Here is a 23,019-nt window from a genome sequence, read left to right as displayed (position 1 = left end):
GAGGCGGCGCCGCTCGGCCAGCCTCCCCTGTAGCTCAGCTCAGCTCAGGCCAGCGCCGCGCCAGGGTGGGTGCGTGGCCGGCCTTGCAGGGGCGATGGACCTGCGGATCCTGGAGCCCCGCGTGCGCGTGCTGAGCATCTCCCGCGGCGGCCTCTGGCTCTACACGCACCCGCTGCTCAAGATGCTGATCCTGCCGCAGCGGAGCAGGTGCCCGGCTGGGGGGAAAGTGGCGGTGGATCGGGCCCGGCCTGCGGGAGAGGGTGGCCACGCGCTCCTGGGGGGTCGTGGGAATGGACCGAGCGCGCTTGTGGGGGGGGGGGGGGGGGGGGGGGCGTCATTTTGGCTAGCCCCACATCCTGGCGGGGAGCTGGGCGGATTGGGGATTGTGTTTGCACCACGTCCAGGAGATGGCTCGGGAAGGGGTGTGTCTGGGTGCCGGCCTCGTTTGGTGCCAGCCTGGGCCCCATGGAAATGTTTTGTGTGTGTGGGCCAAGAGGTTGTGGCGGGACAGCGGATGTGTGTATGCGCCCAGGCATGCACAAACACACACCCCTGCACCTAGAGCTTGTGGAACGAGGTTAAGGAGGGATATTTGCACCCTGGAGGGGAAACTGTGCATGGTTGGGGGCTTGGGCTGCACTGTTGGGTTAGCGTTTGGTCTGATGGGCTGAGGCCATCTGTGGAGAAGACGGGTGTGGGTGTCTCATCCCTCTTGTTGTGGAAGTGGACCCCACACATGGGTTCTGGTGGAGTAACACTGCCTGCGGAAACCAGAGGGTGCTCTTTGATTTGGGGGGAGAGGGAGAATGAGATCACTGGGGGGGGGGGGCAGGGTAGTGGTGTTTCTTTGGGTAGTGGTCACTCAGCTTTCTTGACCCCAGAGGTCACTGCCCTTCAGCAGAAGCCAGGAATTGGAGGCTCCATGCCTCAAATCTGGCCCCATGGTAGTATTATTTATTTATTCCGTTTATACCTCGCCCTACACCAAAGTCCCAGAGGTGGCTTACCGAATGGGGTTAAAAGCCCCGTGAAAACATACAGTCCTAAAAACATACATGTTAGAAACCACCATAAAAACATCCTTTACAAGCAATCAATAAAGACATTACAAATCCCCACCCTTCAGCTGGTGTCAGTGCAGGGGACCCTGGGGGTCACACACGGAAGGCCTGGGTGAAAAGGAAGGTTTTAACCAGGCGCTGAAATCCATAAAGTCTCCTGGCAAATTTCTGCAGGGAGGCTGTTCCACAGCTTGGGGCCTACCACAGAAAAAGGCCATTTCAGTTGAGGACCAGTGGGTACAGAATGATACTGTGGAAAGAGGACTTTTTCCCAGGGATGGCCCTCCTTACTTTCATCCCGTGCATGAAAATCTAGTTGCTGACAAAGACCTTAACATTTCCTGAGATCTTCTACTACTTGTATTTGCAATAACAGTGGTAAAGCAGAAGGGTCAGGAAAATATTTGTTTTCTTCCCATTTTAAGTAGTGGGAATGGAAACAGACTTCTTCTACTACTGTGTATGGATTGGCTCTGGCTAGCCTGATCTTGACAGGTCTCTGAAGCTAAGCAGGGGCATTCCTAGTTAATATTTTGGGTGGGAGACTACCGAGGAAATCAGAGGCAGGCAATGAAGGAAAAGAAGAGTTTGGATTTATACCCCACCTTTCTCTCCTGTGAAGAGGCTCAAGGTGGCTTACAAACTCCTTTCCCTTCCTCTCCCCACAATAGACACTTTGTGAGGTAAGTGGGGCTGAGAGAGTTCTAAGAGAACTGTGACTTCCCCAAGGTCACCCAGCAGGAATGTAGGAGTGCGGAAACACAGCTGGTTCACCAAATAAGCCTCCACCACTCAGGTGTAGGAGTGGGGAATCAAACCCGGTTCTCCAGATTAGAATCCGCCTGCTCTTAACCACTACTGTAAGTCTCTTGCCTTGAAAACCCTATTGGGTTGCCATAAGTTGGTTGTGACTCAAGGCACTTTCCACCAATGTGTATTGAAGGGAGGGTCTCCCCTCTACTACTGAGCAGACAAATGGTACTGAAGCGTAGTTCATTTTGAATTACCCCACCCCCCACCCCCAATTCTGTTCCTCTTAAATTTGCATTTTGCCAGAATTGCAAGCAAGCCACCTGTTTCTAAGATTTTGTCAGAGCTGCCTAATTCCTAGAATTTCACATATGGAGAGTTTTGCCTGGACTCTGCTGCTAGATAGAAAATTCCATTTCCTGCAAATCAGGATCCTTGAATTTAAAACAATTAAATTGGCCACTGTCCATCATCTCATTTCTTCCATTAGTGGACATTTCCTTAACATCTCTCAACTTGGGTCTGGAAAAATGTATCAAATCATAGATGATAGAATGAAAAGTTTATGCTTTCTTCTAACACCCTGTATCTGCCACACATTGTTCTTGCTTTGGAAGCTGCCTTCCTTAAGAGTGCTCCCTTCCTCATCCTGTAGCATAAATCTTGGACATCTTGAGATTTCTTTGGTGCTGCTCCTCTGTTTTCTCTCTGTACCTTTTGCCTTCCTTCCTACTCAAGCATTATTCTCTGTCTGCTCTTCTTTCATTAGAATACTTTTTTCTCATTCCCCTTCCTGCTCTGCCTCTTCCTTCAACCTCCTTTTGTCTGGGTTTTCACACACGTAGCTTCCTTCCATCCTGAGGCCTGTTCCTAGTCTTCCGTCTTTGCCAGCGTGAGTTGCTAATCCCAGCCAAAATGACAGCGTTCCCTTCTGTCATGCAAGCAGGCCTGCAGACTGTTTTGTTCTGTGGATTGCTGAACATTCCAGGCTGCTGCTCTTGTGTCACAGAGATCCTGTATTATCTATATTTTTCCCTTGAGCGGGTTGAAGGTAAGAGAAAGGCTTGTTGAAGGACCTGTAGCAAGTTTGTGTCAAGAGGTGAAGCTTGCTCTGAGGGCATTCTGTTTCATACCACTCATTTCCCCAAGGAGAGCCAGGAAAGCATATTTAGATTCAGTAAAGGAGACATATAGAATCATAGAGTTGGAAGAGACTACAAGGGCCATCGTCCAACCCCCTGCCATGCAGGAATATACAATCACAACACTCCTGTCAGATGGCCATCAAGCTTCTCTTTAAAAACCTCCAAAGGAGACTCCACCACACTCTGAGCTAGTGAATTCCACTGCTGAACAGCCCTGACAGTCAGAAAGTTCTTCCTAATGTTTGGGTGGAATCTCTTTTCCTGCATCTTGAATCCATAACTCAATGCCCTAGTCTCTGAGGCAGCAGAAAACAAGCTTGCTTCCTCATTGACATGGCATCCCTTTAAATATTTAAACATAGTTATCATGTCCCCGCCCTTAACCTTCACTTCTCCAGACTAAACATGGGGTGGAAGGAGAGAAAGATAGAGGTTGGTTTGGGCCTTGTCAAAAGCTAGCAGAGGTTCCCAGTGCTGCCTCAAATGTCCAACTTTGATTTTGCTGCTTTCCTAGGTGCAAATTCTTCAGCTTAACCGAGACTCCTGAAGACTATACCATTATATTGGACGAAGAAGGCTTTAAAGGTATTGATGCCTTGGTTGTGTTGGCTTTCTCAACCATTTGTCTTTATCACCTCCCTTGCTATGTATTTAAATTGTTTTCCTCTCCCCTGAGACATACCTGATCTCTCTACAGGTGGGTCTGTTCTGAGTCAGTGGTAAGATGGATGACCCTCTCTTCTAACTTCCTCCAACCCTCCTAAAAGGTTACTTTAATGAAGCAAATCATAGAGGGATGATCTTAGCAGTATCCCTGTATGATTCAGTTTTTCAGACTGCCGATAGCTGGCTCTGAAGACAGATCTGCAGTCCCTGTATATTTATTTATTTATTATTTATATTTGTAACCCACCCACCTCCGAAGGGCTCAGGGTGGTGTACAACCAGCAACCAACAAAAAAGAACAAAACAACCATTCATAATATAAACTCAATAACCATAACAAAACAGATGGCGACGGACTCACCCCCCTCCCACCATATCCACGAGAGGCTGAGATAATGAGTGAGGATTGGTATAATCAATCCAGCTGGCCAGATGGAAATGCCTGGGTGAACGTTTTGCAGGCCCTGTTAAACCCTTGCAAGTCTCGCAGGGTCCTAAATTCCATAGGAAGCCTACTCCACCAAATGGGGGCCAGCCGGATGTCTTTAGGGCCAGGGACCTCTAACAGGTTCTCCAAAGATCAAAGGGACCTGGCGGAGCAATATGGGGAGACGCGGTCCCTCAGATATGCAGGTCCGAGACTGCTCACGGTCTTGAAGGTTAAAACCAACACTTTGAACATGATCCGGAACTCGATTGGCAGCCAGTGGAGCGATATGGAAGTGATGGTGGGTGGGACAGTTCAAGGCTCTTGCTTCTAGCAAAAGCCAAAAAGGGTTGAGGGGGGAAGTCCCTATGGTGAGATGCACATCCTCAGAGAATCTCAGGGAAAATCTTGCTGTTGTGTTGCATGTCGTTCTGTTTTCTGCAGCGTGGTTTGCTCAACCCTGGGGACATTTGAGGGGCTGGGAAGGAGGTGTCTGAAGCCTTCTCTTGACCTCCAGAACACTGGGTTGGGTCTGTTTCCATTTCCTTGCATCTGTGGCTTCCTGTTACAGGACAGGATAGGCTCTTGGAGAGAAACTCAAATCCTAAATCTTATTGGTTCCTTTTTTTTGCGCTTCATTCTTGCTGTCCCCAAATCTCCCTGCAGAGGAAGATGGAGAAATGGTTTCTGATTATGATGAACGAATGGGATGACACATTTCTGCCAGCCTAATGTGCCATAAGTGCAATTGCAGAAAAACGTACATATTGTTGCTTCAGATGACAAGGAGTATGTTTTGCTATGAGGGTAAGAGCAAAGGATGCCTTCAGTTAGCCCATGAGAAAAAAAAAGACTTTGGATGTCAAAAGCTGCTGTGAAGATTTCAGAGGATGCGATCTTTGTAATGGCTTCATTTCTCCTGTTTCATGGATCTCTGTAATTGTCATTGTCAGTCCCTTCGAAGTCCAGCAGGGAACAGATGCACAGCAGATGTTGGTACTGTGAATTTGTTTGTTTATCTGATGCGCAGGGCCAGAGGAAGAGAGATAGGAAGTGACACCCGGACTGCCCAGTCAATGCTGACAGCAGCAGCTTTTGTGTAACTGGTTTTTGGCTCCCCTCCAGAATGGGTTTGGCAGAACATTTCCAGAGCGGACGGAAGGCACAGCCTTTGCAAGGAGGGAGGTTGTTTTTCCATACAGTTCTCATGGAAAAGGGTTCTCTGTTTGGGGAGGGGAGGAAGCGCAAAGGGAACTAGTGGTCTCCCTTGACAGGTATGATGGAAGTTGTCAAGTAATTAACTTATATCTTGAATTTTAAATTAAATTTCAATCTGAGTTCTATATTTGATACTAGGAGATTTTATTTTATTGCTGCTTTTATATGTTGTTTTAAATGTTATTTAATTGTATTGTCTTATATATTGTACACCGCCCAGAGCCCTTCGGGGATGGGGCGGTATAAAAATCTAATAAAATAAATAAAATAAATAAATAAATAAGTTCAGGACACCTTTGTTTTGTTTGAGGCAGTTTCTATACTAGTTGACTGTCTTGCATTCCTGGCTAAATCCATCAGTATTGTAACCTAAGGGGTGTGTGTCCTAACTGGCAGATCTGAGCTCAGATCAGCTTACCTATGAATGGCACATGGTTTAGAGCAGTGATGGCGGACCTTTTCGAGACCGAGTGCCCAAACTGCAACCCAAAACCCACTTATTTATCACAAAGTGCCAACATGGCAGTTTAACCTGAATACTGAGGTTTTAGTTTAGAAAAAATGGTTGGCTCCAAGGCGCACGTTACTCAGGAGTAAGCTTGCGGGTAGTCGGTGGCTTTGCTTTGAAGCAACTGTGCAACACTTCGAGCGGGTGAATCACGACCCTAGGAGGGTTTACTCAGAAGCAAGCCCCATTGCCAGCAACCGAGCTTACTCCCAGGTAAAGGATCATGCTTTAGTTCTTCCCATGAAAATCAGTAGGGTTTAATAGCGCTTAACAGGGTTACCTACATTGCTTCCCCAAAACTAGGTCTTAGGTTTAATGCTAATAATCTCCCTGAAATAATTACACTACTATCACATGACGAACTCTGTGCACGCGTGCCCACAGAGAGGGCTCTGAGTGCCACCTCTGGCACCCGTGCCATAGGTTCGCAACCACTGGTTTAGAGAGTGCTTGCACTGGTCCTTCAAGAAAAAAAAATACTAGCCAGTCTGTGGCACAGGCCAAGAAAGTTGATCTCTAGCCGGGAAGAAGAGAGTGAGTACCAGATAGACAGGGATGTGGGGCTGACCTCTCTGGTTTAATAGACTAGCTTGACGCAGCCTCTACTGTCCTGGCACTTAAAAAGCAAACAAACAGTTAGGTCACACCATGGAATGAGTGGAGGGCTGCATGTAAGCTTCCATATACACTGGATGACCATTTTGTATTCAGATTTGGCATGTGCCACGGTTGCTACAATTTAAATGGTCATCTGTTGCTTCTGCTTAGGGTCTCAGGGACTTAGGCTGGGGAAATGTTGTGCCTTCCAAAAGAGAATTGAGTCTGCTGTTAACTGGCAAACACTGGTTCCTTGAACACACAAAACGGCCTCCAGCAGAACTGAACCATTGGTTCACGTAGCTGTTTATTCGGCTTATATATTCAATTCGCAGCATTTTTTTTGCTTATTTATTTATTTGCAAAAATGTATTTCCCCACCTTTCTGCTCAAGCAGGGTTGCCAAGGTGTCTGACAATTAAAAACGGAACATTATAAAGACACATGGTAAAATCAGTTGAAGCCAAGAATAAAGCATGAATTTTTAAAAGGGCAGGAAGGATAGGTCATTGAGGGAACACCAAATGCAAGAGGACGTCTTCATCAGCTGTTGGAAGACCAAGAAGGAAGACAACAGACCCGTATCCTTGCAGGAGTGCCATAATTGTTTTAGTGCCATAATTGACAGCACACTCTCTTGTTCTGCTACCTGCCTACTCAAAAGGGCCCCTGAGGGCCTCAGAAGACACTTGTAGGTTTGTATGGAAGTAGGTGGTCCTTAAGATATGCTGCTCCCAAGCTATATAAGGCCATTTATGGTAACTGCTGTTCAAGGTCTTGGCCAGGGGTCTTTCCCACCCTTGTTTCCATTTGTTTTTTAAGCTAGAAATGCTAGGACTTGAGCCAGGGAGCCTCTTTATGTAATGCTTGGGCTCTGCCCCAGGCAACAGACCGATTGAACTTCTGACTTGATTTGTTCCAGCTACGCAGTAGGCCTCCACATCTTACTAGAGATGCAGATCACATAAAAGGGTTGGCCTCAGCTAGAGACTGAAGACTGTGTCAACAGATGAAGGGGACTGAATGTTCCAGGGCAGCATAGCGACTATTGCCCCGCCATTGACTGTGGAGCCAAGTGCTCTGTCTTAAATACTATTCTCGTGGCCCTACAGTGTGTGTGTGGCAGTTCCTAGAAGGCGCTGAGGCTAGAATCCAACATCCTAAGAATCTCTGCTTTCACTCTGAAAAAGAAAAGATTCTAGTTCTTACAGCTCCAAAGACTGACTCCACATTTTGAAGCATTTCACCTTGGGTCCTGACTCCTGAGAGACATATTTTAAATTAAATAAATTACATTAAATCACAGAACCTAGATGTATGACTGAACGGGATTTCCTGGGCCTTAAAGTAGTTCTTCTGTGCTCTTTATGATTCTGCATGATATGAATATTATGTAGAATAGTTCATTTGTTTTATTTATGTATTTATTTATTTAAACCTTTCTATCTTGCTTTCTAACTCGACTCATGGTCCCCAAGGGAGCAAAGACTGACACATGCCAAACATTAAAACAGTGTTTCAATACTAATATATAAAATATTAAAAACAAACAGAATGCACAAACAGGAAAGAAGACCAATAATAACAGTAAGACAATGCCAGATGAAACAAACAAGTTTTCATTTGCTGGTGAAAAACAATGATAGAGAAAGATGGATGAATCTCCTTGGGGAGGGAGTTCCACTGTTTCAGTGCCACGACCAAGAAGGCTGTCTAGCTGTAAAAGATGACCAGAGAGGTCTAGTAGGTTAGTATGGGAGTGAGTAGCCCTTAGATAGGGTGGCTCGAAGCCACATAAGGCTTTAAAAGTCAATACCAGCACCTTGAAGTGGGCACGGAAACAAACTGAGAGCTATAGGTAGACCAAGACTGGGATTATATAGTCCCTATGGTTCCAGTCTGTACCGTGCTTCCCCGAAAATAAGCCCTATCATGATTTTTCAGGATTTTTGAAGGAGGCTTAAAATATAAGCCCTACTCCAAAAATAAGCCCTACCGGTAGTTACAGGTCAGGATGGTGTGTTCCAGCAGAATGCTCCCTGCCAATGAGGATGCAGCTTGCATTTCACCTGACAAGGAAGCAACAGGGCTGCTGAGAGCCTACCTCCGTGGTGGCGAACCTTTGGCACTCCAGATGTTATGGACTACAATTCCCATCAGCCCCAGCCAATTGGCCATGCTGGAAGGGGCTGATGGGAATTGTAGTCCATAACATCTGGAGTGCCAAAGGTTCGCCACCACTGGCCTACCTTAATGAATTGTGAAGGTACCGTATTTCCCCTAAAATAAGCCCTATCCTGAAAATAGGCCCTAAGGCATCTTTTGGTGCAAAAATTAATATAAGACCCTATATTATTTTCAAGGAAACACGGTATTCTGCTTGACGTATTCTGTACAGAGTGAAGCTTCTGGATACTCTTCAAGGGCAGTTAATCTAGACCACATTGCGGTTATGTAATCTAGGTGTTGCCAGGGCATGCACTACAGTGGCAAGATCTTTTCTGCCCAGGAAGGGCAGCAGCTGGCTGACCAGTTGAAACTGGTAAAGATGCCCCAGTCACTGCCCCCTCCTATTTATCCAACAAGAGATCCCAGTCCAGCAGCACCCCCAACCTATGAACCTGCTCCTTTGAGGGGGTGTAAGCAACCCCATACCAAAAAGAATGCAACCAAATTCCTGGGTCAGCCCCCCCCCCCCCCCCGGTATCAGCTTTGTTTTGTCAAAATTAAGTTTCAGCTTGTTAGTTGCTATCTGTCCCAAAGCTGCCTCCATGTAAGACTAAACCACCACAATCTCTAAGGATACAATGATCTACTCTGTAGATTCTATAGTATGAAAAGCTGCCATGAAGTCCAGGAGAATTAACAGAATCGCAGGTCTGCTGCCCCTCACCTTGCGCAGGTCATCCTCCAGGTTGATCATGGCTATTTCAGTCCCCTTGCCAGGTTTGAAACCAAACTGGGATGGAACCAAACAATCCACTTAATTCTGAACAGATCATAGAAACAAGACTGGGGTGACACTGCACAGTTGGGAAGAATTAAGAGGATTGTATTGTTGTTAGACCCTATCAGAGGAATCATAAAATTTGTGCTTTCTGTTGTCATTTTAGGAAGTATTGGGGTGGGAGGGAGCTGAATTTCCCATTTTGATTTGAACTACTGGTCAGTTTTGCGGGTGCGAGCTCTAGTTTGTGCCAGCTACAGAGTTAAGGTCATCTTTGCACAGTCCCATCTTGGGCCAGACTTTTCAGGCATCTGAGCACATTCAGGATTGCTTGATTGAAGTTGGCGGAGTTAACGGTTGTTTGATTGGTGTGGTCATTCTGAGGGTGTTGAGCAACTTTGGCTTGAAAGTCTGTCTTCCAGCACTCTAGGGCAAGGCTGCGACAAGTTCATTCATGGGTGTGGCCCCATTCTGGCAAGCTACTAGTCTCTCTGTCTTTATCAGCGATTTCTACAAAATCCACAGAATTACATTGGCCAATGAGAAAAATGAAGACTTCCTGGAGCTGTGTATTTAAACTGTGTGTTCCAGCAATTTGGTTCTGGTAGGCCCTGAGAAGCTGTTTCCTTTTGCTGTGAAATGCTTTTTACTCTCTCTATACTTCTGGAATTTTATTTCTCTTCATGTTTAAGTGGTTCCCTGGCTCTGTGCTCCCCCCCCCCCCCCCATGTCTGACCAGTTGTTGTTCTGGTGAATGGCTCCGTCCTGTTTCCTTGGAACAAAATAGCCTTAGGCAGTTCCGCAGGGCCTGTCAGATAGGGCTGTATGGGTGAGCTGCTATGATACCATCTGGCCTTTTCCCCTTTTTGGTAGTTTCCATTAGGTTTGGTGATTCAGCAAGGCATACCAAGTATACCAAATCAGAGATTCGGCTGATTCGGCTATAACGATAATTTTGCAGCCACATCAAGCCGAATCCAAATTTTACCACATTTTTTCGGTATTTCTCAAGCTTAGTTTCCATCGTCCACCAGTAATCCTAGTAGGTTTTGAACTGTTCTCTCACCATCTTAATATAGTTGGAAGCCTTTCCAAAAATCTTTCCATAATGAGTATAGGACTCACAATAATGGGTATAAATTACAAGGACTTGTAATAATAAGTATAAATTATGGGTGGAATGGTACCATTTGGACATTGGATTTAGGAATGTTTTGCCTAGGGAGATGGTGATTTCTGCCCTCTGGCAGTCTTCAAGCAGCAGCTGGATGAACACTTGTCAAGGAGTCTGCACTGAAGAGGGGGTTTGGACTAGAAGGCCTGGATGGCCCCTTCCAACCCCATGATTCTATGAAATTTGGTGATAGGCACAATCTTAGGGAAGCATTCCTCCTCATATGCATGAGGGAATACCTCTTCTGAGATGAGGCGTAATGTGGCATAAGAACTTCCTACTGTATATGAATTAATTTGAGCCTTAGTCAAGTGGATAAATCAATGGCTAAACCCTACTCATGCCTGCTTGAGGTGGCCTTCCCTGACTTATGGTCTGAGACATCTGCTGGAGTGTGGCTCTACTTTCTTTTTGGGGGGCCATCAGTTTCCACCTGTCACCATGGTTTCTCTTTTCCTTCCAGAGCTGCCACCCTCCGACTTCTTGCAAGTGGTAGATTCCACCTGGCTGGTGCTCAACGTCTTGTCCAATGGCAGCTCCTCGGCCAACATCCAGCCCATTGGCGTCACCAAGATTGCCAAGTCCGTCATTGCTCCATTGGCAGAGCACAACGTCTCTGTGCTGATGCTGTCCACATACCAGACTGACTTTATTCTGGTGAGCTTCTGATGATTGTGGGTGGCTTTTACCCTGAGGATAAGGGATGCGAGGGGAGATGGCTACATAACCTTTGGGGCTGCCTTTGGTTTTGTGCATTTCCTTTAGTCTCTAGCAAATCATTAACCTGTTCTCACTGAATGGTAAGAGAAGGATAACCCATTTTTAAAGCTGAACTGTATGTTTATTCCCAACATTTCTATCTTCCTCAGGTTCTGGCAAGGTCCTTGTTATTGTACTGTTAATTGATGACTTATAAGCACATATTAAAACAAGGTGGTAGTGTGTGGACTTCAGACCACCCCCCTCCCCGCATGGGGGAGTGGTTAAGAGCAGGTGGATTCTAATCTGGAGAACCGGGTTTGATTCCCCACTCTGCCACTTGAGCTGTAGAGGCTTATCTGGGGAACCAGATTAGCTTGTGCAGTCCAACACTTGCCAACTGGGTGACCTTGGACTAGTCACAGTTTTTTGGAGCTCTTTCAGCCCCACCCACCTCACAGGATGTTTGTTGTGGTGGTGGGGGGGGGGGGAGGGAAAGGAGTTTGTAAGCCACCTTGAGTCTCCTTACAGTAGAGAAAGGGGGGATATAAATCCAAACTCTTCTTCTCCTCCTTCTCCTACCTTAAGCCTGGTGCATTCATACTGCAGGTGGAAAATTGCCCATTGGCGTGTTCATCTATGTAAACAGCTCCCCGCAAATAGAAAATCAGCACAGTAAATGCAGTGTGTATATAGGTGTGGAAGTATCTTTCTTCCAGCAGTTCTAGTCTTCGATTTTCCTGGAATTATTTTTTATGAGAAGGGATCCTTCACGCTGAAATGCAATTCCTGCAGTGTGAACAGGTACACCCATTCCACTATCTCCTTCTCCTGCATGTGTGAGCCATGCTCTGTTCAGATTTACCAGAGATGAGCTTGAATGCACATGACCAGTCCTTGTAAGCGTTAGGAATTTCTGATGATTTATTTAAAAAAGCAACCTGCAATTCTCAAGATAGTGAATGTGGTACTCAGTACCAGTGGTAGTTCAGAATGCCTACAGGTTTGCCTACGGGAAGTCCCACGCTTTATCACTCAGTTGCAGCACCACCCTTCTCATTCCAAACTGGCCTTGAGATACAGCAGTGGCTTTTGACTTCTTTTTCAGGTGCGAGAGAAGGACTTGCCTGTTGTGATTCACACACTGGAAGGCGAGTTTGATATTTACAAGGAGGTGAATGGGGAGCCAGTCCCAGCGAACTGTGATGATGCAAGTAACGGGTTCCTGAAACCAAAGCAAGGTAAGCATTTTAGGCACAGCACAGTTCCTGGGCAATACACCCTTGCTTCCAAGGTTGGCATTTCTAAGCAGTGGGGAGTAAGTACAGTAAATCACATATCGATAGTCTGCTTTTATCTGACAAAGAGTTAGGAAAGTTTATACCCTGGAAAATTTTGTTCATCTTTTATGTGCAACTATTTTCTTCTCCTGCTACAGCCTAGTGTAGTTTCTCACCTGAAGCTGATGTGCTTCTGGCAAATTAGGTTTGCAACCTTTGATCCCTGCAGAGAATAGCATTCCATAGATACCCTGTGATATTTTTAAAGTGCTGCACGCTTGCTTCTAAATATTGTGGATGAGATACTTGGCTAACTAAGTGCAGCTATCAGACTTTTAAGAAGTTACATTGCTACAAAGTTCCTGCAATGGCTGCCTATCTCTGTTCCTGTATACATGTCAGATCTGCGTATGTGGCCACCACACTGGGTGTGTGTGTGTGTAGGAATGAGAGTGCTGCACCTGCCTTATCTCACCTGAACCTGGGTACAATGCCTACGCATGTACAGACTGTTCCCCACCATTGGGACCAGGCCACTGGGACAGGGTGTACATTTTTTGCATCATAAAGGTGAAACCTCCATATGTACACTTACACCAGATGTACCTAAGAGAGGGGTGGACAACTGTTACTAGTTCACGCGGTGCACATTGGCCCTGTATGGTGAGATTTGTATCCCAGGCTTTTGTGTTAAGAGTCTTATGTGTTGCAATGACTGCACTTATACCAAATAAAGAGGAGGAGGAGTTAGGATTTATTTATATCCCACCTTTCTCTCCTTTAAGGAGACTCAAGGTGGCTTACAAGTTCCTTTCCCTTCCTCTCCCCACAACAGACACCTTGTGAGGTAGGTGGGGCTGAGAGAGTTCTGAGAGAACTGTGACTAGCCCAAGGTCACCCTTCAGGAATGTAGGAGTGTAGAAACACATCTAGTTTACCAGATAAGCTTCTGCCACTCAGGTGGAGGAGTGGGGTATCAAACCCGGTTCTCCAGATTAGAATCCACCTGCTCTCAGTTTCGAAGCTACAAGGGGGCAGGGGGAGTGCACCAGGCGCATGCCTGGGGGGGGGGCGCAGAAAATTGCCCCCAGGCCCCTCCCCCTTTTCCCTCCCTCCCTGCGGTGCCCCCCCCTTCCCACACTTACCTTAGTTCCTTTCCTTTTTCAGAACCTTTTCAGGCTGCAAAAGGCCTGTTTGCAGTAAAAACGGCCTGAGGAACTACAGTTCCCAGGAGACTTTGGGGCTCTCAAGGTCTCCTGGGAAGTATAGTTCCCATCAGGTCGTTTTTACTGAGAACAGGCCTTTTGCAGCCTGAAAAAGTTCTGAAAAAGGAAAGGAACTAAGGTAAGTGGGGAAGGGGGGGTGCTGCAGAGGGACATGGGGTGTGTGTGGAAAATATAGAATGCGCACTGGGCGCAATTTGGCCCAGCTACGCCTCTACCTGCTCTTAACCATTATACCACACTGGCTCTTGAGGAGTAGTATGCCACTGATCTGCTCTTTCTTGCCTTTTCGTAGAAGTCTTTTCCCCTTTTTCCATTCTCATTCCTTTCCTTTGCCCCTTTCCTTTGCCCCTCAACAAACAATGGTTGTTAGGACTCTGCCAGTCTCTCTAAGGAGTATCTGACAATTTCAGTATTTGCGGGTTCTGACTTTTTGAGTGGTTCTGTCTTTCATTCTAGCAGAGAACTGCACTGTCCACCCAGTCCAGAGCCCTCAGAACAGGTTCTGTATTCTGAGTATTGCTCCCGACTCCTTGCCGGCCATCGCCACCATCCTCATTGACGTCCTTTTCTACTCACACAGGTAAGGAAGGGTGGGTGAGCCCCCCCCCCCCTTCTGTATTACAGAGCCAGTGTTCTGAATTATTAGAAATGAAGGAGATTTAATTTGGCTCAGTCCTAAACATAACCAAGAGAGTTCTAAATAACTTTGGGCCATAAATTGCTGTGGGCCATATTTTGTTCGTTACACACCTGTGGCCAAGTGTGAGCTTACTGGGCTTGTGGAGAAGAGGAAGAAGAATTTGGATTTATATCCCCCCTTTCTCTCCTGTAAGGAAACTCAAAGGGACTTACAATCTCCTTTCCCTTCTGCCCCCCCCCCCCCCGCCCCGCAGAACAAGCACCCTGTGAGGTGGGTGGGTCTCAGAGAACTCTGAAGAACTGACTAGCCCAAGGTCACCCAGCTGCACATTTTGGAGTGCACAATCTAATCTGGTTCCCCAGATAAGCCTCCACAGTCCGTGGCAGAGTGGGGAATCAAACCCGGTTCTACAGATTAGAGTGCACCTGCTCTTAACCACTACACCATGCTGGAGAGTGTCATGTCCCAGCTTGCATTTTTCTTATGCACATTAAATTTTTAAATAAATAAAAGGGGGGAATTACAGTAAGAGCAGTTCAGCAGTGGAATCAGCTGCTTAGGGAGATGGGAAGCTACTCCTCTCTGGCAGTCTTCAGGCAACATCTGGCCAAGCACTTGTGAGGGATGCTTTAGACCAGGAATGTCCAACCTATGGCTCCAGATGTTCATGGACTACAATTTCCATCAGCATGATGCTGGCAGGAACTGATGGAAATTGTAGTCCATGAACATCTGGAGGATCATAGGTTGGACACGGATTCCCCTACTCAGACTGATCCTGCTTAGACTGAGCAGGGGGTTGGACTAGATGACCTGGATGGTCCCTTCCAACTCTGTGATTCTGTAACTGGGATGGGGCTATATGGGCTGGTCTCAGCCTCTGTAACTGACTGTGTCTTGCATTGCTGTTGAGGTGTATCTGCACATCTGAGAGGTGGCGAGTGCATCATGAAAATATAAGCGAAGCAGATTCTGGATCATAAAAAGAACAGACCAGAGCCCATGGCTTTGGATCAAACCAGGGGGTCTGGCTTTGTATTTCAAGTCAGAGCCCTGTTAGATATGTTCAGGGTGCTCAGTCCCCTTCCCTGTGGCTTGGATCTCCTATTCTTGGTTTGCAAAATATTGAATCTTCTCTTCTTTCCCACATCTGTTTGCAATGAATGTTAGTAGCTTGCAAATCTGGCCCTCGTCATCAAGGCTGAAACAGCTTTCACCAGCAGTCTGGCAGAAATTATCTTGCTCTGTATTTCTTCTCTCCTCCATATCTCCCTCCCTCCCTCCCTCCCAACATGCCCCATAAGTTCCCCAATAGCTACTGAAATCTTGGTGGGATGGTTGAGGGGGAGAATGCCTGATCTTCTGGGGGGAGCTCCTAATACTAGAGATGTCTAAATATCCCAGCGTCCCACTGGACCTGGCCTTGGCAGCTAACTTTCCAAACTTTCTAGAGATCTCTACGTTCCATTTCCACTTTGGCAGCTTACGGACTTCATTTACCCATCTATTTGCAGCCCACCAAAGGAAACGGTTCCCAGCTGCCAGGATCTCAACACTATTACCTTCTTTGCTTTTTCATTGGTAGAAGGCTACATTTCTATTGTCATGGATGCTGAGACCAAGAAGAAGTAAGTACTTGCCATGGGGTTGCTTGAGGAGCTACATTTGCAGCTTGGGAATTTGTGTGTATGAAATAATACTGCAAGTCAACTGCCAGCCAGACCAAATTATGCTTCTGATAGAAATTATGCTAGTGTTGGATTGTATCTGATGATCGGTAAAACTGCAAAGTTTTCTCTTTTAATATGGGTGAACTGTTTTTTTAAAATAATTTTTTATTGTATCATTTGAATTTTACAGTTTATAGTAATTTTCTTCTTCATACATTTTCAAACAATACTTTTCCCCCCTTTTCTCCCTTCCCCCATTGCTTCTTTTTCTTATTTTTGTCTCACAAATAGCAGTAAGTTCATTCTCTGTAGCCTCTTTTCCCATATTTCTTTGTTGACCCAAGCTTCTTTCATCCAGTCCACTTATATTATCCATATCTTCAAAATTTCATTCTGTTTATGTTGCCACGTCTTATTTTTGGTTAATATATCGAAAATATCAAGTGTCACTTGTTCCCAGATATATTCTAACCATCTCTGAAGTGTCCATTTTTTCTTTTCTTTCCAGCCCAAGGCTATTGTTGCATGGGCTGCTTTGATCATTATTTTATACATATAACTATATTGTTTGATTGGTGAACTGTTGAGGACATGACTTTTGAATGGTCCGTTTAGCATATTAGGAAGCACATTTGGAGAGTCGCTCAAAAATCTGATCCTCTTGCAATCTAATAACATAAATATACTTTCTGCATATGCTACTTTTGTGCTAGTAGAAGCGTGCCTTCTGTTGTGGGAGTGTTGGTGTGACATAATCACAGTGTGGATGAATCAGGTTCATAATCTAGATTGACTGAAATCTATTTGATCCATTCAAAATTAAACCACCAGATAATGGGGCAGAGGGTCTTTTCATTATTTTTCATACAATTCTCTAATTAAAATACAAAACTGAGGTTGGCTGGCACAGTCTGTTGAAGAGCAGGGGCATATATATGGAAAACAGCACCTATGGCAAACACTGAACCCCACCCCACCCCCTGGCAGAGCCCACTGGACCTGACAGGCCGAGCCCAGTGTTCAAATGTGGGCTCCGCTTCCAAAGTCCACATGAATTTGAAGGTAGTGCGCATAGTTTAATGCTGGACCCCACCAGGTCAAGCCCAGGGCTGAAGTGCGGGCTCATCTTGGCCATGTCCAGCTTTATATAGCTGGCTCTGCCTCTGAAGTCCATGTTACTTCAGAGGCGGAGCTTTGGAGGTGGAGCCAGCTGTATGAAGCCAGACCTAGCCGAGCTGAGCCCACTGATCAAGGCTGAACTTGGCCTGGTAGGATCCAGCTTTAAACTGTGAGGTCCACCGCAAATACCCACATGGACTTTGGAGTTTATAGCTGCACACTTCCAGGGTGGAGTGAACTTCTTGGTGTGGAGGGGGCAAGGCAGCTGCCCTTCAAGTGGCATATGCCCTGGCCGCTCCACCCTAGATACACATCTGTTGAAGAGGCATTCCACCACCATCCCTTCACGAACAGGAGGGAAGTCCTCTTCTAAAATGGCACCTGCTGCAATCCAATTCACGCACAATTAGTTTAAGGTTAAGGTTCCTGTAAGTCAGTAGCAGCACTCAGATGAACTGATCTTTTACTTCACATGATCAAATGCTGGTTGGAAAAGCATAAACCACAAATAGCTCAGCTTGGCTTGTGCTTCCCCTTGGATGCAAAGCTAGGTGACTGCACAGGCTGCCAGGTCAGAGATTAGGGGCTACAGTATCTGTGAGAGGTATACCCAGAATCCTTTGCAGTGATCTGGAGGACACTGGAATATGATTCTCAGGTAGAATGTGTGCATCATACATCCTTTTGCGGTGTCCGGGGATCTTGTTCTGTTCCTCTTTAGGAACAGCTGTGTCAAATCTTTCCCTTCTCTCTTAGATTTCCCAGTGACCTCCTGCTGACCAGTTCCTCAGGGGAGCTCTGGAGGATGGTGAGAATCGGCGGGCAGCCCTTGGGCTTTGGTAAGTGGACGTCTGCATTCTGTACAGTCTGAGTGCAGCTTTTCCTTGGGAGTGATAGTTCCAGTAATGAAGCATTGAGGTGCTGCCTAGAAGTAGCGTGTCCAGAATGCTTCATATGTGCTTCTAAGTAGCCAGTGGTGTAGCTAGGGAAAATGAATCCCGGGACACCCCATATGGGCGGCCACCCTCCACGACCCAAGGACATTTTTTGCACCAGGTCATCTCAAAATCACCATCACATTATAGAACGTGCTCCAACACACAAATCTGAACACACCCAGGGCTGCCTAGTTTAAACAACATTGAAAGTGATGCTATTTTTGAAGGGGGGGAATCCACCCTGAAACAGCATCACGATTAATGTTGTTTAAGCTAGAGAGCCCAGATTCTCCTTTTAAATCCACCTTAAAGAGAGACTCTGGGCCCCCTAGTTTAAACAACGATGAAAGTGATGCTGTTTCACGGTAGATTCCCTACCCCCCACCCCAAACAGCATCCTTTTCAATGTTGGTTGTTGTGGGTTTTCTGGGCTGCGTTTCCGTCGTCTGGTAAATCTTGTTCCTAATGTTTCACCTGCATCTGTGGCTGGTATCTTCAGAGGTGTATCACAGAGAGAAGTCTGTTATACACTCAGTCCAGACTTCTCTTATAACAGACTTCTCTCTATGATACACCTCTAAATTGTTCCCGAAATTGTAACAAAAACCCAAAACCTAAAACTGACCATAGCCCTATTCTTGGACTGTACCCTAGAACTCAGCGTAACACTAAGGCAAGAATGAGCCCCTACCCTACCTTTGGCTTAACCCTAACCTATTGTTTTTATTTCATTTATTTTTTGTTACAATTTTGGGAACAATTTATGACTGAAAAAATTAAATAAAAATAATAAGTTAGGGTTAAGGCAAGAGCAGGGGCTCGGGCTTGCCTTAGTGTTACGTTGAGTTCTCGGGCGTAGTCCGAGAATAGGACTATGGTCAGTTTCAGGTTTCGGTGTTTTGCCTTAACCCTTGCCCTTGCCTGAACCCTAACCCTAACTTATTATTTTTATTTAATGTATTCAGTCATAAATTGTTCCCAAAATTGTAACAAAAACCCAAAACCTAAAACTGACCATAGCTCTATTCTTGGACTGCACCCTAGAACTCAACGTAACACTAAGGCAAGCCTGAGCCCCTGCCCCCGCCCTTGCCTGAACCCTGACCCTAACTTTTTATTTTTATTTAATTTATTCAATCATAAATTGCTCCCAAAGTTGTAACAAAATAATAACTTAAATATAATATTTTAGGGTAGGGTTAAGGCAAGGGCAGTTTAAGCAAATAAGGAAAAATATACAGCAACACAGCACTTCATACAATCATGCAGCATAAGGACAAGGAGCAAAAGGTTGAGGAAAAAGGGAAGAGAGGTAAGGAGCATGGAAAAGCTGCACCATAATATGCAGCATTGAAGGTCACTTAAATCAACCAGTTAGCTTTCCAGCTGCCCTGCATTTACACACAGTAACCAAGTGGTGCAACTATCTTGCTGTGGCAATTACTTACATGAGAGATGCCAAATATTCTAACCTTGTTGATTTCTTTGCAAAGCTGGGTTGATTTCTGTGATGAATAAAAGAGGACTGTTTTTAAAAGGGGGTTTATTGATCCTATGCTTATTCCCTCATCTTCCTGGTTTTTTTTTCTGTAGATGAATGTGGGATTGTGGCTCAGATTGCAGAACCTCTGGCTGACGCTGACATATCTGCTTACTACATCAGCACCTTCAACTTTGACCATGCCTTGGTAAGTCAGCTGTGCCACTCAGCCATTTGCCTGCTGCTCTGAAAGAAGAAGGTGGGAGAACTGCTCCTGATTGGCCTGTTCTTCTTTGGTGTCTTGGATGCTGTCCTGTAGGCGTACCCCACATGCCCTGACCTGGAGGGGTCTCATCAAATCTTGGAAGCTAAGCAGGGTTGGCCTTGGTTACTAATTGGATGGGAGTCCACCAAGCTGTGCCAGGGTTTGCTACACAAAAGCAGGCAATGGCAAACCACATCTGAACATCTCTGAACACTGGTTATTGGGTCACCATAACTTGGCTGTAGCTTGACTTTATGCCCACACACACGCCACACTCTGATATCCTCTCCTACCTCTGCTGCCTAAATCAGTGCTAAGTTAAGACTGTTGACTTGGTCTTGATTCAGTCTTTGTCACAGAAGATGGGGGTGGGGGGAGGAGAAATTATACAGTGATCAGAATTGGTTCTTGCCTCTATAAATAGCACCAACACCTCATTCCTTTTGACCTAGCCAGTGTGGAATTCATTTGTGTAACGATGGGAAGGAATTTAGTTGTCAGATTCTTTGATTTGAGGTGTTGGATGGCCACCCTATAAGCAGTTCACTGTGGCAGACTCCTGCACTTTGGATTGGTCTATCCCTCCTATGTCCTTTTGAATGTTTAAAACCGTTTAAAAAACTAATTACAGCTGCTGGTTCAGCCTTGAAATAGAAGATTGAGAATGCTGAAGATTTCATAAGGGTTATAAAAGTTAAATAACTTATTAAAGCCAAATAACTTTTTAAAAATATTAAAAAGCAGCAACACCCTATTATATAGAGATAAACAATTTGGTAATCATAACATATAGTGCTGCTCAGCTTGGGAAAGGGCAGTCTGAAATTCAAAAAATCAACACTGGTTATTGCAAAGGGTCCATTCCTGTTTCTCCCTCCTGTAGGTCCCAGAGGAAGGCATTGACCACGTCACAGAAGTGCTCCTGAAACGGCAAGAGAACCAGAGATAGCTGTTCGGCACGGCCTTGACATGGTTTCAGTGCCTGTTTGAGAAAGCAAGCCGATGGAAAATGTCCCAGCCACGCTTGACACGGGTGTTGCGGAAGCAAGGAAGAAAGCAGTCCTCGCCGTGAGCCAGGCCACCGTCTTCTCAGCTTTTATTTGTGGAGAGCTGTCCATTCCATGCAGAGCATATAAGGAGCTGTTCTTTGCTTCCCAAAAAGGGGGAGCTTGCTCATGGATACTTTTCAGAACCTGGCTAATTGTGGCCAATGTCAGTATTATCCAGTCCGGCTCTGGCCTTTCCATCCTTTCCTTCTGTCCTTGGGTTCTGCAGAAGATTCTCCTTTGGGTTTTTTTTGCACCTTTCAGTTTAGAACTTTCCCAGTTGAGACTCAAGCCTGGAGCTTCCTTGGGTGGTGGGGGTTGTCTTTCAGTTGTTGTTAACGTTGGAAATGGATCCATGTATTCTAGGGTGGTTGAGTGTTGTTTTTAAGGTGTGGTCTTAGCAGCAGATGAGGACCTGGAGCCATTTCATGTGTCCTGGAGAAGTGAACCAGATGTTGACTTTCAACATCTGGTTCTGGGACCAGCAGGTTCCCATAGATAGAACTTTCAGGTGCTCTGGACAGGGCTCCCCTTAGGCTGAGCGTGTGCCATCTACTAACAGTATTAAGCTAATACATTAATGGGCAATACATGTTTGCCATTGCCAACATTTGAGCGGGGTTGGGGTAGGGTAGAAAGAAAAGCTTTCTGCCTTCTTCCGTTTTATGTGGCCTTAAAGCCACCTCTGTGTGCCTTTTTGTGCTTGGACACTATTTAACAATAGAATGCAAGGGGAAAACCCTTATTGTGCCCACCTCATGACCTTCCACCCTTTGGGCAGGACAAGGAGAGGAGCGCAGTGCTGCTCTGGGCCAAGGCAAGCACACTAAGTCTTACATAGCACTGCCAAATACTCACCTTGCTGGGCAGTAGGGGTGGGAATCTTCCTGGGTCACATCAGCACATCTGTCTGGAGATCCTCATACATAGGAGAATGAGGAGTTCTGTTTCTGATGTAGGTGAGGGGAGCATTTTTGAAGGACAAGAAACCCCTCTCCCTCTAAATTGAAAACCAGCAGTCCTGGAGAGAATTTCTAGTCCCACCCATGCCTTGCTACGCTGCTTTTTGACTTGTGGGGTTTTTTGTGTGGTTGAGGTTTTTGAGCACAGGGAAACACTAAGAAAATATTATTTTCCCCACCGTGTAATCTGAAGCGATCCCATTCAGTGCACAGTTCCTGCTGCACATGTAGATTCCACTTGAGCTGCTGATCGTGGGAATGGCCTGAGTCATTCTGGATGGCAGCTGCTCCCATTCCTAGCTGGCCCCTGTAGCACAAAGCCTTGGGTTGTTTGGAAATGTCCCTTTCGGACAAGGTCATCCCATGGTTCCCTTAGGCAGCCAGCTGTGCAGATCGCAACAACATTGAAATTCTTGCACAGTAAGGGCACCAAAGCAAGCATGCTTGATCCATTCTGCCCCTGGCCTTCGCGCTTAGCATGTGTCCCAAAGTGTGATCTGTCAGGACATGCTCTGAGTATTCCCAGGATGCTAGTAGGAATTTTTTTTTTGTAAAAGGTGGCTTAGTGCACTTTAACTGATTATGATTGTTCTGGGGGATGTTCATTTTTAATCAGTCCTGCAGAACGGGCCTTTGTTGAGAGAGGTTCCTCCTTTCAAGGGCAGGCTGAGTGCTTTTGTCTGAACTTAGGGTCCAGCCTGTTGAAAAGGAAAACAGCTGTATTTGGGGGACTGCTTCAAGCTTGGTTTCTTTGGAAGGGGCGGAAAAGCAGGATGTTCTGTACACACAACACACCTAGATTTCTGGAGCGGCCAAGAGTAGAGCTGGCTTTTCTGTAGGAGGAAGCTTTTCTGTAGAAGTCAGAGCCAACCTGAAGGCAGTCTGGCAACAGATGATCAACACTCTTGGCAGTTGCTGGTTTAGCATAAGTGGCTGAGACCAGATAGGAAATTGCTAGGAAGAGGAGTTGGAGATGCACCAGCCCTTTGCTTTCCGTGCCTTTGTTGAGAGAGGTCAAATAGCTCTGCTGCCAACTACAACTTGGACTTATTGCTGTCTTTATTGTCAAGTTACTGTTAAGCTGCTTCTCCTAATGGTTCAGTGTAAACCAGTTTGTATGCAGCCAAGTTGGAGATTTCTTTTAAATCCTGTGTATTTTTCATAGTTTAACTTTTCTCAATAAAAGTCATTTTTCCAAGAA

General features: G+C 45.8%; 1 protein-coding gene across 2 annotated transcripts; it reads left to right on the top strand.

Moving 5' to 3' along the window:
* Positions 1-31: 31 nt before the first annotated feature.
* CASTOR1 (cytosolic arginine sensor for mTORC1 subunit 1) lies at positions 32-23,019 on the top strand. Of its 2 annotated transcripts, none has more exons than XM_048514897.1 (9): positions 32-207; positions 3,471-3,541; positions 10,957-11,150; positions 12,301-12,433; positions 14,158-14,278; positions 15,853-15,966; positions 17,884-17,966; positions 19,659-19,753; positions 20,694-23,019. In XM_048514897.1, the coding sequence occupies exons 1-9, from the start codon at positions 95-97 to the stop codon at positions 20,757-20,759; spliced, it is 990 nt and encodes a 329-aa protein (XP_048370854.1). In that variant the 5' UTR covers positions 32-94; the 3' UTR covers positions 20,760-23,019. The 2 variants fall into 2 exon arrangements, with proteins under 2 accessions (XP_048370854.1, XP_048370853.1); XM_048514896.1 differs by having other exon boundaries at positions 14,155-14,278.

Source organism: Sphaerodactylus townsendi, linkage group LG13 (assembly GCF_021028975.2).
Source record: "Sphaerodactylus townsendi isolate TG3544 linkage group LG13, MPM_Stown_v2.3, whole genome shotgun sequence".
Lineage (NCBI taxonomy): Eukaryota > Metazoa > Chordata > Lepidosauria > Squamata > Sphaerodactylidae > Sphaerodactylus > Sphaerodactylus townsendi.
The sequence above is the reverse complement of the archived record's forward strand: the minus strand, read 5'-3'. Positions and strand labels throughout refer to the sequence as shown.

Excerpts from the sequence above, each read along its gene's own strand:
- CASTOR1 (XM_048514896.1), top strand. The coding sequence starts at position 95 with ATGGACCTGCGGATCCTGGAGCCCCGCGTGCGCGTGCTGAGCATCTCC. Across the intron at positions 12,434-14,154 it reads GTTCCTGAAACCAAAGCAAG|CAGAGAACTGCACTGTCCAC; the intron begins GTAAGCATTTTA and ends CTTTCATTCTAG. Across the intron at positions 15,967-17,883 it reads GATGCTGAGACCAAGAAGAA|ATTTCCCAGTGACCTCCTGC; the intron begins GTAAGTACTTGC and ends CTTCTCTCTTAG.